Genomic DNA, 15368 nt, shown 5'->3' on the forward strand with positions numbered 1-15368 from the left:
TTCTTGGACCTGATCTGCCCGTCTTCTATCCCCTCCCCACCCCTCCCACCTCTCCCACCAACTTACCTGCTCCACTGAACTGTGGGAGAGGCAACAATGTGGGCAGGAAGGTCCCAGTCTTCCTGCCAGAGTTCCTGGCAGCGTGCTGATAGCATGCCGTCTGAGCACCTTTTATGACTGGCACTAACTGCTTTATGGCAATCAGCTCCAGTGGAGGTTCTGCATTCAGCCATTAGAGCAGTGGTTCCCAGACTGTGAGCCGGGACTCCTCAGGGAGCCGTGGAATCCTTGCAAATAACCTGCCACCCTATATATAATGTATAGGATTATTATTATTATTATTATTATTATTATTATTATTATTATTATTATTATTATTATTATTATTATTATTATTATTATTATTAACAGTATTTATATACCGCTTTTCAACTAAAAGTTCACAAAGCAGTTTACAGAGAAAAATCAAATAACTAAATGGCTCCTTGTCCCAAAAGGGCTCACAATCTAAAAAGATGCAAAAGAATACCAGCAGACAGCCACTAGAACAGACAGTGCTGGGGTGAGGTGGGCCAGTTACTCTCTCCCTGCTAAAAAAAGAGGAGCACCCACCTGAAAAAGTGCCTCTTACCCAATTAGCAGGGGTTATATATAGCAGGATTGTATATCCTAACAATCTTAATGCGAAGCCGTAGCCAATGGGCCAGAAGCAAGCCAGTTGAAAAGGTTTGGGAACCAATGCATTAGAGTAATGCAGCGTAATGGAATAATTTATTTCCATTAAGTTGCATTACATTGAGCACCTCTGGTGGCTAAATGAAGATGTTGTTGGCAACCTTCAGTCTCGAAAGACTCTGGTATCGCGCTCTGAAAGGTGGTTCTGGAACAGCATCTAGTGTGGCTGAAAAGGCCGATTCGGGAGTGACAATCCCTTCCACACTGGGAGCAAGTGCAGTCTGTCCCTGGTCTGTCTCCCTGGCTATGGGCCTTCCTTCTTTGCCTCTTAGCCTCAGACTGTTGGCCAAGTGTCTCTTCAAACTGGGAATGGCCATGCTGCACAGCCTGCCCCCAAGCGGGCCGCTCAGAGGCCAGGGTTTCCCACTTGTTGAGGTCCACTCCTAAGGCCTTCAGATCCCTCTTGCAGATGTCCTTGTATCGCAGCTGTGGTCTACCTGTAGGGCGCTTTCCTTGCACGAGTTCTCTATAGAGGAGATCCTTTGGGATCCGGCCATCATCCATTCTCACAACATGACCAAGCCAACGCAGGCGTCTCTGTTTCAGCAGTGCATACATGCTAGGGATTCCAGCACGTTCCAGGACTGTGTTGTTTGGAACTTTGACCTGCCAGGTGATGCCGAGAATGCGTCGGAGGCAGTGCATGTGGAAAGCGTTCAGTTTCCTTTCCTCTTGTGAGCGAAGAGTCCATGACTCGCTGCAGTACAGAAGTGTACTCAGGACGCAAGCTCTGTAGACCTGGATCTTGGTATGTTCCATCAGCTTCTTGTTGGACCAGACTCTCTTTGTGAGTCTGGAAAACGTGGTAGCTGCTTTACCGATGCGTTTGTTTAGCTCAGTATCGAGAGAAAGAGTGTCGGAGATCGTTGAGCCAAGGTACACAAAGTCATGGACAACCTCCAGTTCATGTGCAGAGATTGTAATGCAGGGAGGTGAGTCCACATCCTGAACCATGACCTGTGTTTTCTTCAGGCTGATCATCAGTCCAAAATATTGGCAGGCCTTTCTAAATGAAGAATATACTAGTATATGCCTCATTCAGCCACTAGAGGTGCTGAATATAATGGAATGGAATGGAATAATTTATTTGCAGTATATTGCATTACATCCAGCCCCCTCTACATTCAGCACCTCCCACCACCCCCACCAGCTCCTAAGAACATAAGAACATAAGAACAGCCCCACTGGAGCAGGCCATAGGCCCATCTAGTCCAGCTTCCTGGATCTCACAGCGGCCCACCAAATGCCCCAGGGAGCACACCAGATACTCCTCTGGTGGCTGAATGTAGTATATACCTGGAAGTGCATCTTTGGAGCTGTTTTTAGCCCTGAGAGGCTGGGGAACTATGCAGGCCGGATTAAATCATCTTGGGGGGGGCGCAGATGTGGCTTGCCGGCTGGGGATTGGAGCACCCTGGATTAGAATGTTTCCCACTTATTTGGGTCCTTGCAATTGCTAGTAACAAATCTGGGCACACTCTTCTTTTGTGGACACACAATATTCACTATCTCATTTTTTGGTGGTGTTTACGGGCAGATATGTATCAGCATTGTGTCTGAGAGTGTTTGTGGCCAGGAAGCAAAGGCCTGAGGGCCAGATCATTAGAAATGGAGAAGAAATAACTCAAGAGCCTGGCTGGACGCTTTTGCGGGCTTGAACTGTTCCCCAGGTCTTTCTTCACCCACCTCGGGGCTAATCTCCTCAAGACTGGACTGTGTGTGGGTCCCAGTGAAAACTGTCTATCCATGAAGCTGCTGTTAATCCTGGTAGAGAAGGCCCTGTAGATGCGTATGGGGATTTCCCTCTTGGAGTTAACAGCAGCTACAGAAGGGGAACCTAAGAAAGAATTCCTTCATTTTGTGCTGTGGAGGAACAAGTCATTGCCTGCATCAACAGAATGAGCTTCCAGATTCTAGATGCAAGATTAGCTGTTCAGAACCTCCTAGTACATTCATACAGTGGCTTCAATTACCCTTTACATAATTTTCGCATCAGTTGCAAATAGCGAGCACAATCCCCTGGAGAGTTACCTTGTGCAACCCCCTTCAAATGAATGGGACTTCCTAGGAGATTGTGCCCATTGTGCGTGTGTTAAGCATTTGTCAATCACATCGGTATAACCCAGTGCCTTTTGCAGAGCTATTGCATATAGGATCCAAGGGGAATTAAAAGCACTCTCTGATATTCTGAATCCCTGTTAAAAGCTGCATGAACATGAAAGAAAATGTCCACTTTTTGTCCAGGTTTGCAAAGAATGTGGAGCTGAGGGTGTCTTTTTAGTTGCAACCCAAACAGCTGCTACCCTGACATTACTGAGAAGCAATGACATGCACCATTCCATTTTTATGAGTTCCGCTTTCAAAGCAACCTCACCCAAAGTCACCTTACGCTGCAGTGCATCCGTATAGAGTGCTCAGAGGAACATGCGATGTAATAAAACTCACCTCATTGTTGAAAATATATATAGTGGTTGATATTGCAGAGGAGACTGCTAGGTTGAAACATGCCACACAAGATGAGGTCTTAATCCCAAAGCAGAGCTGGCAATTTTCTGCTGAACAGAATCTGCCCAAGAATTTTTTTGCGAAATTTCTGTTTTTCCTTCCAGTTGATCTCAGAAATGACAAATTTAGTCCAGAAGGGGTTTCTTGGGTGAGTTTTCACCTTGAATGAAGGGCAAGAGTGCAGAATCTTCAATGAAAGAAGCAAACCCAGGTAGAGGTTGGGTTTTCAGTGGCTTATCCATGAGCAATTTTGCCAGAAGAAAGATGCACGTTTTTTCCATTGCCACAGGGCAAATCATCAGCTGAAATCGACTTCTAAATGTTTGATCCTATGATCTTCCATTGGGCAGTGATTCAAGCCTTGGGGTTATCAGTGTGTGTTACAAATCATTTTCTGTGTGGCAAGTATAAAAGGTATAAAACCAGATTGGCTTTTGGAGGGGACGTTGCCATTCATATAACAGCAAGCTCTGTTGAGTTTTGATTGAGACCTGTGGGAGTCTCATTCATTTAGCTCAGTAGTTTCCAAATTTCTAGTGCCGGGACTTACTTTGTCCCCTCTGATGCGTTGCAACCTGATACTCTCTGCCGTGCCACAAAACCTTACTAGTGGCCTCCAGAGGCTGAAAGGCCCACATCCCACTCCACTGGCCTCCGTGGGCACCAGGATAGTGAACTGGAAGTTGTGGGTGCAAAGACGAAGGGAAGAAGTTGCTTCCTTAAGGCATTCTGAGGGTCATGGAGGCAAATGGAGGAGGTCATGGGTCTAGTGTGTCACAGAAGTGGCCTCCAGGGACTCCCAGTAGGCTTTGCAGCTTGGGAGGGAGCATCAGATTGCGATCCATCGCACATCGGGTTGCTACCCACCAGTGGATTGTGACCCACAATTTGGGAAATGCTATTCTAGCTATTATTAGAGGCAGAAGGTTTTTGTTCAAGCGGCTCTTTTCCCTTCCCCCTTCCCTTCTTTAAGAGGGGAAAGCACCCAGAGAACTCACGTGAGAGGTTTATTTTATGTTCAGCTAGTTTGTCAAATCTCTGCTGTCCTTTGCCTGACCTGTTTTGTAGAAACCATTCTTAGTCATTCCAGGCTTCCTTATTTTTGCCTTTCACTTTATCCTTCTGGTTTTTTAAAATACTTTGAATAAAACTCTTTTTTCATTACTACTGTTTCTTAATCTGCCTGGTCTCCATTCACTCAGGAGGGAGCTGGATGCCAAGCCTTAGCAGACTGCCAGCCTTCGCTACTGTCCGCTGCTAAGGGGACCTCAAGTGATTTGGAGGCTTTCCGTTTTTCTGGGTGGGAAGTTTTTCCTAATGCAGCTTCCTTCTGTCTGGTTTTCCCTGGTCCATTCCAGTTCAAACCCAGTTACAGGATAGTGTGTTTTGGGAGTGGGTTCCAGTTGTTTCTCACTGTGGTCTGTGTCCCTCCACCGAACTGTCACAGGAGCATTGCATCAGCAGAACTGGAAAACACTCAACTTCCTTTGTCTTATACCTTTTATGTCCAGGCTGCTCAGGGCCCCCTCCTCGCACCATCCCTCCTAGTTCCTGTGGAACGTTCTTCACAATTTGTTTGCCTTTCAAGACTGGCTTTTACAAGTCTGGCTGAAGACTCGCTTATTTGTGCCTGGCTTTCTCTTTAAACCAAATATTTATGATGTTCTTTCTCCAGCTACATTGCTTTTACTGATGGAACTGGCCCCTGTTGTGTTGGGTGCATGTGTGTATGTGTTAAATGGAGATTGGGTAATTTGAAGAGAAGAAGAACTGGCAGAGGAGGAATCAATGAGTCTTCTCCTTTCTCCTTATAGTTGGCACGTCACAATAAGCTATTGCAGCAGATGTTGAAACCTGGGTCTGATCCAGATGAAGGTGACGAAGCATTGAAGTACTATGCCAATCACACCGCCCAGATTGAGGTAAAAGGGCTGCCTATGGAACAGACTAAAAATGCGTAACAAAAAATGGTTGGCTATGTCACTTTTGGCACAATCCAATGCAGCGAGCGTTCCGGCAGAGTGCGTGCTGCACCGGTTCTTGCCGTTGCAAAACTTCTGTAAAGCAGTGCTAATACGAAGATGATTGATGTAGCTGTTCAAAGGATATCCTCTGTAAAGCACTTTGCAGTGATATAGCAGACACTGGTACTGGTGCATAGGAATGTGCTGGCCCGCACACTTCAGCAGACAGAGCAGTGCATGCTGGTAAAGGTGTGTTCTGTACTGAGCAGCACAACAGGAACGGGATGGGGGAAGGTCAATGATGGAGACGGGTAAACGGCGCGGGCTTGGGAGGGGCCAGGATTGGTGGTAGAGGTTCTTGCCACATCCTATCCCCCTTCTTAGGCCTTATCCATTGAAACGGGCAATGCGGACTTGTGCTATTGAGCTCATGCCAGTCCAAGTTGCCCCATTGCGGCTGATTCCAGATGATCTGGCTGGTGGCTGTGGGAGATAATCTACAGGACTGGAGGATCTTGGTGTGAGCCAGCAAGGCTCTTGTCATATTCCCTTAAGACTATAGCAAGTTACTTTGTACATAGAAATACGAAAACACCTGGAAATATAAACTGCTTTGGTCTGTTTCTTACATGGGAATTTGAGCCTATCAGAACATAAGCGCTATGCAAAAAAGCCCAAAGTTTTAGTTTTAACAATAAAACTGGAGCAAATAAGTGCTCAGCAATTTTATATTTAAAATTTTATGGCCAAATTTTAAATATTTGCCTCAGGATAAAATGAATGCATCATTTGCCCAGGTCATTTTAATTGCTTATACTGTGTACCGGTTTTGGGCCCAAATGGAAGCCATTTGTCAAACCTCCCTAAATTTTAGGTTTTGACAGTAAAACCCCAGAATGTCACAATTGCCTTGATTAAGTATGTGAATGGCAACAAGCTGAGACTCCTTGCTCAGGTTCTGAATGTTAAGTGTAGAGAAATTTCAGTCCCGTCAGGTAAACAAAATAAATTTAATAGGGAAGGACTTCATCCTGCATAATAATATCTGTCTTTTTCATTGCAGACTTGGACTCAGGGTGCTAAATAGCTATTTTTGTCCACCACAATTTGTATGATTTTTGTACACCACAATTTGAGCCCTAGCCTCCCAGAACTGCGCCCTAGAATATGTCAAATAATAACCTTGTACAGAGAGTGTCGTTCTTGAACCATTGAGTGATTGCAGTCAGTGTCAGTACATTTGGCATTAGAAGGAAGTGCTGACGCATCACAGAGCATGGGTTCCCAGGCAGACTTCAGCCTCAGAACCTCTTATTTTTGAAATGAATTATGGATTGAGGCTATTTGGATCTTAGTTACGTTTACCCCAGTATCCTGCTTTGTAGATACTCAGAGTTATACATGGGACCACTGAGTGTATGGTTTGTGCATGCTGAGGTCTAGAAGTGTGCTTCTAGCATAGCGCAAATGTAGCATAATGTGTGACAATGCTGCAGGTGTGTGTGGACACATACTGCTCACAGAACCTGCCCATTCCTTTTTCATTGGTGCCAAATCATGTATAGGCACATTTATCTAAGTAGATCCATGGTTCATTTTGTTCATGTGCGTTGATGACATGAGGTTCATTCCCATGTTTCTCCACATGTAGGATCCTGGTGCTGGGGGCCATGTGTGAACCAGCTCTCATAAGTGATGATGTCTACGTTTGGGCACCCCTGCTGTAGATGAAGGGCCTAACAGGACCTCCTGAGTACACAGGGAAGTGTTCCAAAGCCTGGTGAAGCCATTGCCTCCCCATGCCTAGAACATCTCTGGACATGATCAGCACTGCCAGTCTCCAGTACAAACTGGAAGTGCCTGAGCAACCCCCCTATGGATTTAATTATTAGTGGAATGCAGTATCTGGGAGGTCCTTAAATGGCTCGACACACAGATACAGATGGCCCATTTTACACATGTAAGGGATTTTCAGTGTTATTTTGAATATACATGATTTTAGTTTTATGCACTGACCCTGGTACATAATCCTTGTGTAAGATGAGGGGTGATTGCATCTATCCAGCTCCTTATGTCCTTCTCTTATGTAAGTGTGGAGTTGCATTTTATACATGGCACTCAAAACTCATTTGCATCTGAATGAGAAACAACTATTTTCAGATTGTCCGTCATGATAGGACTATGGAACAAATAGTCTTCCCCGTACCAAACATCTGTGAATTCCTCACGCACGAATCCAAGTACCGCGTGTTCAATACCACTGAGAGAGATGAACAAGGCAGCAAAGTGAACGACTTTTTCCAACAGTCAGAGGACCTGTATAATGAAATGAAGTGGCAGAAGAAAATCAGGAGTAAGTACAGTACTTAGAAGTCTGAGAATTTATCAACTTCATAGTTATTACAGAAAATGCGACAGTCTATTGTGGCTCATTGTGAAAATGCTACAACTCCCTTGAGCATAAATTGTGCAAGCATTCCTATAAGCAGTGCTTACTGTTCTATTCTTGATTTCCTCATGCTTTCAGTTATGATATCCCTAAATGGAGCGCTTGGATTTTAACCTGGGGAATGGCAGTATAGAAATCTTCTAAATACATAAATAAGAAATATTCTGTAGTGGGTCAGCATTCAAGCCTCTTGTGGGAATTTAAAAGGAAACCACACTTGGAAGAATGTTGGAATGTTCTCATGAACATTCCAATTAAACTCTTGTTTGGCCGATCCTGCTCTACTAGGGTTTTTGGTTATGGCTTTTGTGCAGCTATCAGCCATCAGGTGGTATAGCCAAGAACAGCTTAGAAAACCATAGTAGGGAACCCCAGGACAGGCTACCTTGTGGCTGTGTCTCTTAAGAAACTCAAGGCTGATTCATGTATCCACTGGTGACCTGTGTGGCAGCCTGAGGGCAGGTCATTGTGTGCCTTTGGCTGCAATACTGTACACACTTGCCTGAGAGTAAGTTATGTTGAACTCAGTGGGATTTCTGAGTAGACATGCATAGACTTGCACTATTAGACCTGCAACTACACATTTATTGTCATGTGCCATTTGACCCTATGAGATAAGGAGGTAACTCATGGGTGATTTCACTTGCTGGTACAATGCAGAAATTCTGAAAGTGAAATAAGAAAACAGCTCTTACACCATCAAAGCTGCCAAAAAGAGAACTTTACAGCACTCGAAAGCTGGTGCATCTTGGCCAGACAGAAACCATCTCTCACTTTATGTACTTTGTCTGCCTTGCTGACTGTGACCAGCAAGATGACTGACAGCAATGTTGCATTATAGACCGGAAAGGAAGTTTTAAAAACAAACAAACTGCGTATTAACCAAACTGCAGGTTAACCCAAATACTGTTTTGTACACAATACATTTAATATTACTGAAGTTCTCGTTGTCTGGAGAAGATGATGATGAAGATGATAGATTTTCCATATTCAGTTGCAGTAAACCTGGACCTAAGGATTGCCAGCCAGGCAATTCTTTTGGCTGCTACATTGCAAAGCAGCTGTTTTAGAGTGCTGAAATGATGTGCGTGATGTTTGATTGTAATTTCCTGTGGTTCAATTTTTGCCTATCTCAAATTTGCCTACACTCATGGATTTTTCATATGCTGTTTGATATGCCATATAAACGTGATACATTCACATTATGAAACACTGACTTGTAGTAAATGTAGGACATTCCATTTATGAAGTTTGTATGACTGCTCTTGAGAAGCAGAATTCGCACCTCCAGAAAACATCCATGCCTTTCACACAGCTTCTTTTCCTGTATCTATGAAGGCAAATGTCTGCACCACACCCCATGAGGGCATGAAAGAAAGGAAGCAGGCCAGCCTCACTGGCAAGAAACTATAAATACAGTGCATCCTGGTATCCACGGATCTGGCACCCACGGATTTGACTCACCACGGATGCCATGGATACCAGGGAATGCCACTTATGTTTGCTAATTAAACTGGAAGTGGCGCAGATTCACATATCTGCAGAGGATTCTGGAACAGACCCCTGCGAATAATGAGGCTGCACTATATAAGATGTGAATAGATATGTACAGAAGGAAGCTACTTTTCCATGTTCCTTTAACAATTCTCCTAGTCTGCAGTGCACGAGGATCGAAAGAGTGCTGAGACACTCATTTGATAATCATGTTCTTGTGACCTCTTGTTCACAGCCTACCCTGTCTGTAACAGTAGCCACATCTCTGATTTTTCATGTGAGGAGGTTGATACCGCTGTGATGCTGTAATTGGCACTTGAAATAGCAGCTGTCTCTTCTAAGCGCAGAACATTTGTTTTTCTGCAAAATTACATTCTTCACTAGAAGAGCAAAAAGTACTTGTATATTCCTGTCTGCAGAGAGGAGTTCCTTCACTCATTTGTTCAATGTTAAGTCAAATTGTGTGCCAAAATTAAGAGGAGTCCAACCCTATCTTTCCCCACCATCCCCACTGGTGCAACTGTGCCAAAAACAAGCAGATTGTGTCCGGCAGGAGAGCTTGGGAAGTTTCATCAGGAAAAGGGGATTTCAATTCAGGCTGTGCATGTATATCCCAAAGAGCCCTGAAGGAGGATCCAGGATACCCTCTGGCAGTTCTAGGAGAAAATAGGAATTCGGACTGTGAATTTCTGTTTCGAGTTCGGTCTGGGGAAGCAGGTCACCCCTTGAGGACCTACTGCTAATTCTGAAGTTCTACCTACTGACCAAATCGGGGGAGGGGGGGAGGCTATAGCTCTTTAGGTATAAAGAGCCCTGAATGCGGATCCAGAATTCTCTTTGGTTTTCCGGGGAACAGAAATTTAGAGTCAGAATTTTCATTTTTGTCTAGCAGCCTTAACAACTAAGATTCCTCTAGAACCACAAAACCACCTAGTGCTCTGGACATATCTGTAGGCTGACCTGTTATAACAGTCTCCACTGCTTGGCAGTTGTCATAGCATCTACCCACGTTGGCTCTCCAGCTTTGCAGAGCAATTGCAACCCCTGGATCCAGACTTTGAAACCCCTAGTTCAGTGTTTCCCAAACTTACCTGTCCTGTGACTCCCTTCCTCAGCACTTAAATCCCCCAGAAGTAAATGGCAATGCGATACAAGGACATCTGCGAGAGGGATCTGAAGGCCTTAGGAGTGGACCTCAACAAGTGGGAAGCCCTGGCCTCTGAGCGGCCCGCTTGGAGGCAGGCTGTGCAGCATGGCCTTTCCCAGTTTGAAGAGACACTTTGCCAGCAGTCTGAGGCTAAGAGGCAAAGAAGGAAGGCCCATAGCCAGGGAGACAGACCAGGGACAGACTGCACTTGCTCCCGGCATGGAAGGGATTGTCACTCCCGGATTGGCCTTTTTAGCCACACTAGATGCTGTGCCAGAACCACCTTTCAGAGTGTGATACCAGAGTCTTTCGAGACTGAAGGTTGCCAATACAAATGGCAATGACGTGTTTCGCATTACGCAGTGAAATCACTTCTGAGTTCGGAGGCCTGAAGATACCCTACAAATGGCTGTAAGATGCTCAGGGCAGACAGGCTTTTCTAAGCATGCAGAAATCATGCACGGGAGTGCTGCCTGTTGCACCAAGCTTCTTGCTGCCATTTGCAGTCGCATCACAGTCTCCCTGCCAGATGGCAGGCATCCCGCAACAGCCCAGGGATTGCTCTGGAGTGTTGCGACACACTCAGCAGGGGAACCTCTGCCCTAGTTCAAGACCCCAGTGGCCTTAGGCTTCCCATCACCAATACAGAGAGGCCACAGGCCTCTCAATTGGGATATTATGCTCTAAAGTTCAATACCAGGTATGGAAGAGCACCCATGTATATGCTCTCAGAACATTTAAAGTTTTATTCATTCTGTGAGCCACATGTCAGGCAGTCCATTTCTCAATTCCCTCTGAAGTCAGGTGGGTCAGAATATGGTGAGGCTCCAAGGCTGACTTGATGCGTCTCCATGTGATTCTGCATAGAACAAAACAAGAAACAGTCATGTGAAATGGCTCCACAGCCTTTTAGATCCAGAAGTCAACAACAACTCATGCTTAGTCACAAGTGAAATCTGAACAATTGATCTCTACTGACCCTAATTACATTTGGTGAAGAGCGAGCCAAACAGATTTTGTTTTAGAAGTTGTCTACTCAAAGGCCCCCCAAAAGCCTAATGTGCTCAGTAGCAGCAGAAACTGTCTGTATGGAATATGTCTAGATGACCCTTTCACCCTTGATCCCCAAATAACTTCAGGACTGCTAATGATCTTAACAGATTTATATGTATGGGAGATTCTTGCGCTCAGAGTTTTACGAGAGTTGGTGTGGCATAGACACTGAGGCCGCAATCCTAACCAATTTTCCAGCACTGACATAAGGACAATGCAACCCCGAGGTAAGGAAACAAACATTGCTCTTCCTTGAGGAGGCCTCCGTGACTGCCCCCCAACTGCAGGATGCAGCACATGCCCCACTGGCACAGCTATGCCAGTGCTGGAAAGTTGGTTAGGATTGCGCCCTAAGAGTGAAACAGGAAGTCCTGTTCAAAATCTCACCTCCACAATTTACTTGTAAAATCTACTAATTCTCATTCTTAATACCATCTCTAATAAGGGAATAAGCACACTGCCTTCCTTACAGGGTTGCTGTTAGGAGTCCTGAAATAATCAAGCACTCTTGAAAGTGATGGACATGCATTACTGTGTGCCATTCTGAAAGTATCTTTTTATCTATTTAAGCTATTTCCAGGCTGCCTTTCAGGTCCACCAAGACAGCTGATGAACATTCAATACACAATATTCAAAGCATTAAAACAATTAAAACAATGGTGAAAACAATCAGAACATAGGCATGGGAAGAATTCCTTTGGAAAAATTCTGGGATCCTTTTTTCCTAAACAAAGCAAAAAGTGTGAGAATTCCCTGGAAAAAGAGAGTACAAAATGACCAGGTGATGCAGAAAGACTGCCACGCGATCTTGTGGCGCAAATGAGATTTCAACCTGGCCAGTGTGGTCCACAAATGTAATCAGATTTATATCCAACACCTCCCCAGCCCACCAAAAATGATTCTGACATGCTTTGAATATGTATTATAAATTATGAGTGGATATCATGCTAATTAAATGTTATATGTGAAATATCACATGACTATTCAGTCTCTTGTAGGACTGTTCTCTGTGTGTAGTGAGGTCATGAAACAGGCCGATAAATACTACATACGTACACATACGTACTGCGTACGTACACATAGTACGTACATGTGCCTCAGGCAGTGGTTCCCAAACTTATCTGGGTTGTAGCGCCCTCGGCTCAGTTGGGCACCACCATCTTGGATCTCATGAAATCTCTCACATCTCATGAAATTTTATATGATCCAAAATGGCGGTGCCAGGAGAAACAGGTTGGAGGAGCCACCAGAGACATCCTTTGGCGACCCTGTGATTGTGCCACGATGCTCCAAGGCATCGCAGCGCACCCTCTGGAAACCCCTGGCCTCAGGTATAACATTATGTCGTTCTCATGATGAGGGACTGAGTCCCAGTGCTCCGTTGTGCATAGAGGATTTCCAGGTGACAGGTTTGACTATATGAAGCTTCATATGATGTGGAGCTGTTGCCCTCCTGAACATGATTTCCTTGTGTTGGGTTCTCTTCTCTCTCCCAGCAGTGTGTAGCTTCTTTACATGTGATGTCGCAAGTAAATGAAACTGCAGTAAAAGGACAGAAGGAGAAACACAACACAGAGGGCTCATTTCCAGCTGCAGTCTGGTCAGTGACTCTCCAGTGGCTCCTAAAACTAGTCCTAAAATTGTTTCAAACTCTCTGAGGGTCTCAGAAATTTAGGCCACAGTTCTGTATACACTTCCCTGGGATTAAGATCCACTGAGCACTGCGGGACTTTGTTCTGAGAAGACATGCATAGAGGTGCACTGTTAATTGATCAGCTGTTCCATTGCAATGGATTTAGCTGAATGTCTCACTTTCACTTTTGGTGAAGCTGTTGCTTTTTGATGATGATAATTTCTGCCTCCTGTTTGCCATAATGTTGGTCTTCCCTCCCTCCCTAGATAACCCGGCCCTCTTCTGGTTCTCCCGGCACATTTCCCTTTGGGGAAGCATCTCTTTCAATCTCGCCGTCTTCATCAATCTAGCAGTCGCTCTCTTCTACCCCTTTGGAGATGATGGTGATGAAGGTAAATGGTTTCACTTCAAAATCTTCACTGCTCCAAATCAAAGCATCTCAGTGCTACTTCCCACATTGTTTGTAATTCCCCTTACGCTTGATAAAGCATTTATGCAGTCATAAATCTGTCCTTCTGAAATGAAATGCAGTGGGCTCCTGTCAAGACTTTGGCTAAAGCAGGGGTGTCAAAACCATTTCAAGCAGTAGACTGAACAGCATTCATGGCAACTGGGGAGGGCTGGAAGTGACATCATTAAGCGATGTCGTTAAGCAGATGATGGCCAGAAATAAGCACTTTGTTCTCGCACAGGAACTCATTAGCTGTAAATGACAGAAAATATGCAAACCTTGATTGTATTTTCAAGATATAGGAGAGCCTGGTTATCAGTTGGGCTGCCCTTTCCACAGCACCGCTTCTGCTGAGGTGTCACTTCGCAGCTCAGCAACTGAGAGGTGGTCTGCAAAGTGACGCTTTGGCAGAACCAGAGCTGCTGAAAGGGCAGCATTGGGACAGTTAAATTTTCATTCAGACTGCCCTTTCAGCAGCGACACCTCAGCAGACGTGGCGCTGCTGAAAGAGTGGCCTGACCCTTTGAGCTCACTCTGCATTATCTTTTCAATAGTGCTGCTCAGCTCAGCAGCTGAGAGCAACTGATGGTGGTGCTGGGAGAGCCCAGTTGTCACAGGAGGGGCCGGATAAAGAGCTTCCACGGGCTGTATCCTGCCCACAGGCCTTTGACGTTCCTGGGTTAGAGAATTTATCTTGAGTATGGGAAATGCTGGTTCAAATTTCTGCTCTGCCACAAAGCTTATTTGATGGCCTTGGTCAAGACACTGTCTCAGTCTTACCTGCCTCAGAGAATTGTTGCTCTAATCACAATTCTTGCTTTCCTTGGCCCCTTGGAAGAAGAATGGGGTGAACAATATGGATCTGTAAGATTTCCATTCAGGTCCATGCCTTTGCTGTTCACTCATTGGATGGGCTCAGAAAGTAATGATCTTTCAAACTCATTTTCCCGCAAGCAAAATGAGAGAAAATTGTATCTGCAGTATAGAATGGTGATGGGCCCAATCCTACCCAACTTTCCAGCACTGGGGCAGCCGCAATGCAGCCCCGAGGTAAGGGAGCAAATGTTTCCATACCTTGAAGAAGCCTCTGTGACTGCTGCCCCACCACAAGATGCAGTGCATGCCCCACTGGCACAGCTGCACCGGCACTGGAAAACTGGATAGGATTGGGCTCTATGTCAGTGACATGGATCGTGAATGCCTTTGTCACGTGACTGATGAAGTCGCAAGCTATAAATGTGGATGACCAAGGCTATTAAATGCCCTGGCCAATTCCAGGTAGTAGGCTTAAGACTTTAAATACATTGGTTTTCCAAAGTGTGGGTCTTGGCATTTCATGAAAAGTGTAGGCCTATACCATAGTCTTTCGAGACTGAAGGTTGCCAACCAACCAAGCCTTTTTAAAGTATCTCAGCAGGGGCCTTGAAGTGCCCATTCACATTACACATTGATTTGTAAGCTTTTTCGGTCATTTAACCATGATAAACACAAACTCAAAGCACATTTTTAAAAAATGCTCATTAAGAAGTCCAGATCCCCCAGGGCATCTGATTTGCTCCTGTCATATGTTCGTTGGGGTTGTTTCCTTGAACTCACAGCAGCTGAATAGCTGTTCTACTTCTGTCATGTGCTTTTAGGATTGCAGAAGTACATGAAAAGGCAGCATTCTTGGAATGCACCTAAAATAGCAGTTCTCAAATTTTTTAGCTCCAGGACCCACTTTTTATAATAGCAATCTGTTGGGACCCACTGGACGCGATGTCATTAACCTGGAAGTGAAGTCATGGCCAGACGTGACATCATGAAGCAGGGAAATTTTTAACACCCCCCCCCCCATACAACAAAGTCATTTAAAAGAAAGAAAAACCCTCCGAACAGTTGCTAATCTGTTAAAAAAAAGAAAGAAAAGGACCTGTCCTATGTCCATTCTAATCACG

At 45.0% G+C, this 15368-nt stretch overlaps 1 protein-coding gene and 1 long non-coding RNA gene across 4 annotated transcripts in view; one reads left to right on the plus strand and one right to left on the minus strand.

Annotated features, from left to right (window-relative positions):
* The window catches only part of ITPR2 (inositol 1,4,5-trisphosphate receptor type 2), a 215222-nt gene that overhangs the window by 154973 nt on the left and 44881 nt on the right, over positions 1-15368 (plus strand). For all 3 annotated transcript variants that reach the window (XM_066633900.1, XM_066633901.1, XM_066633902.1), the window contains 3 exons: positions 5055-5162; positions 7365-7557; positions 13247-13372. In XM_066633900.1, the coding sequence (XP_066489997.1) occupies positions 5055-5162; positions 7365-7557; positions 13247-13372 (427 nt within the window). The remainder of the gene's footprint in view (positions 1-5054; positions 5163-7364; positions 7558-13246; positions 13373-15368) is intronic.
* Positions 6232-15368, minus strand: part of LOC136657200 (uncharacterized) — a 49858-nt gene continuing 40721 nt past the window's right edge. The window contains exons 4-5 of the long non-coding RNA XR_010794742.1: positions 10992-11153; positions 6232-7520 (exon numbers count right to left, since the gene is read on the minus strand). This is a non-coding gene — a long non-coding RNA (uncharacterized lncRNA). The remainder of the gene's footprint in view (positions 7521-10991; positions 11154-15368) is intronic.

This window comes from Tiliqua scincoides, chromosome 7, assembly GCF_035046505.1.
Source record: "Tiliqua scincoides isolate rTilSci1 chromosome 7, rTilSci1.hap2, whole genome shotgun sequence".
Taxonomy (NCBI): domain Eukaryota; kingdom Metazoa; phylum Chordata; class Lepidosauria; order Squamata; family Scincidae; genus Tiliqua; species Tiliqua scincoides.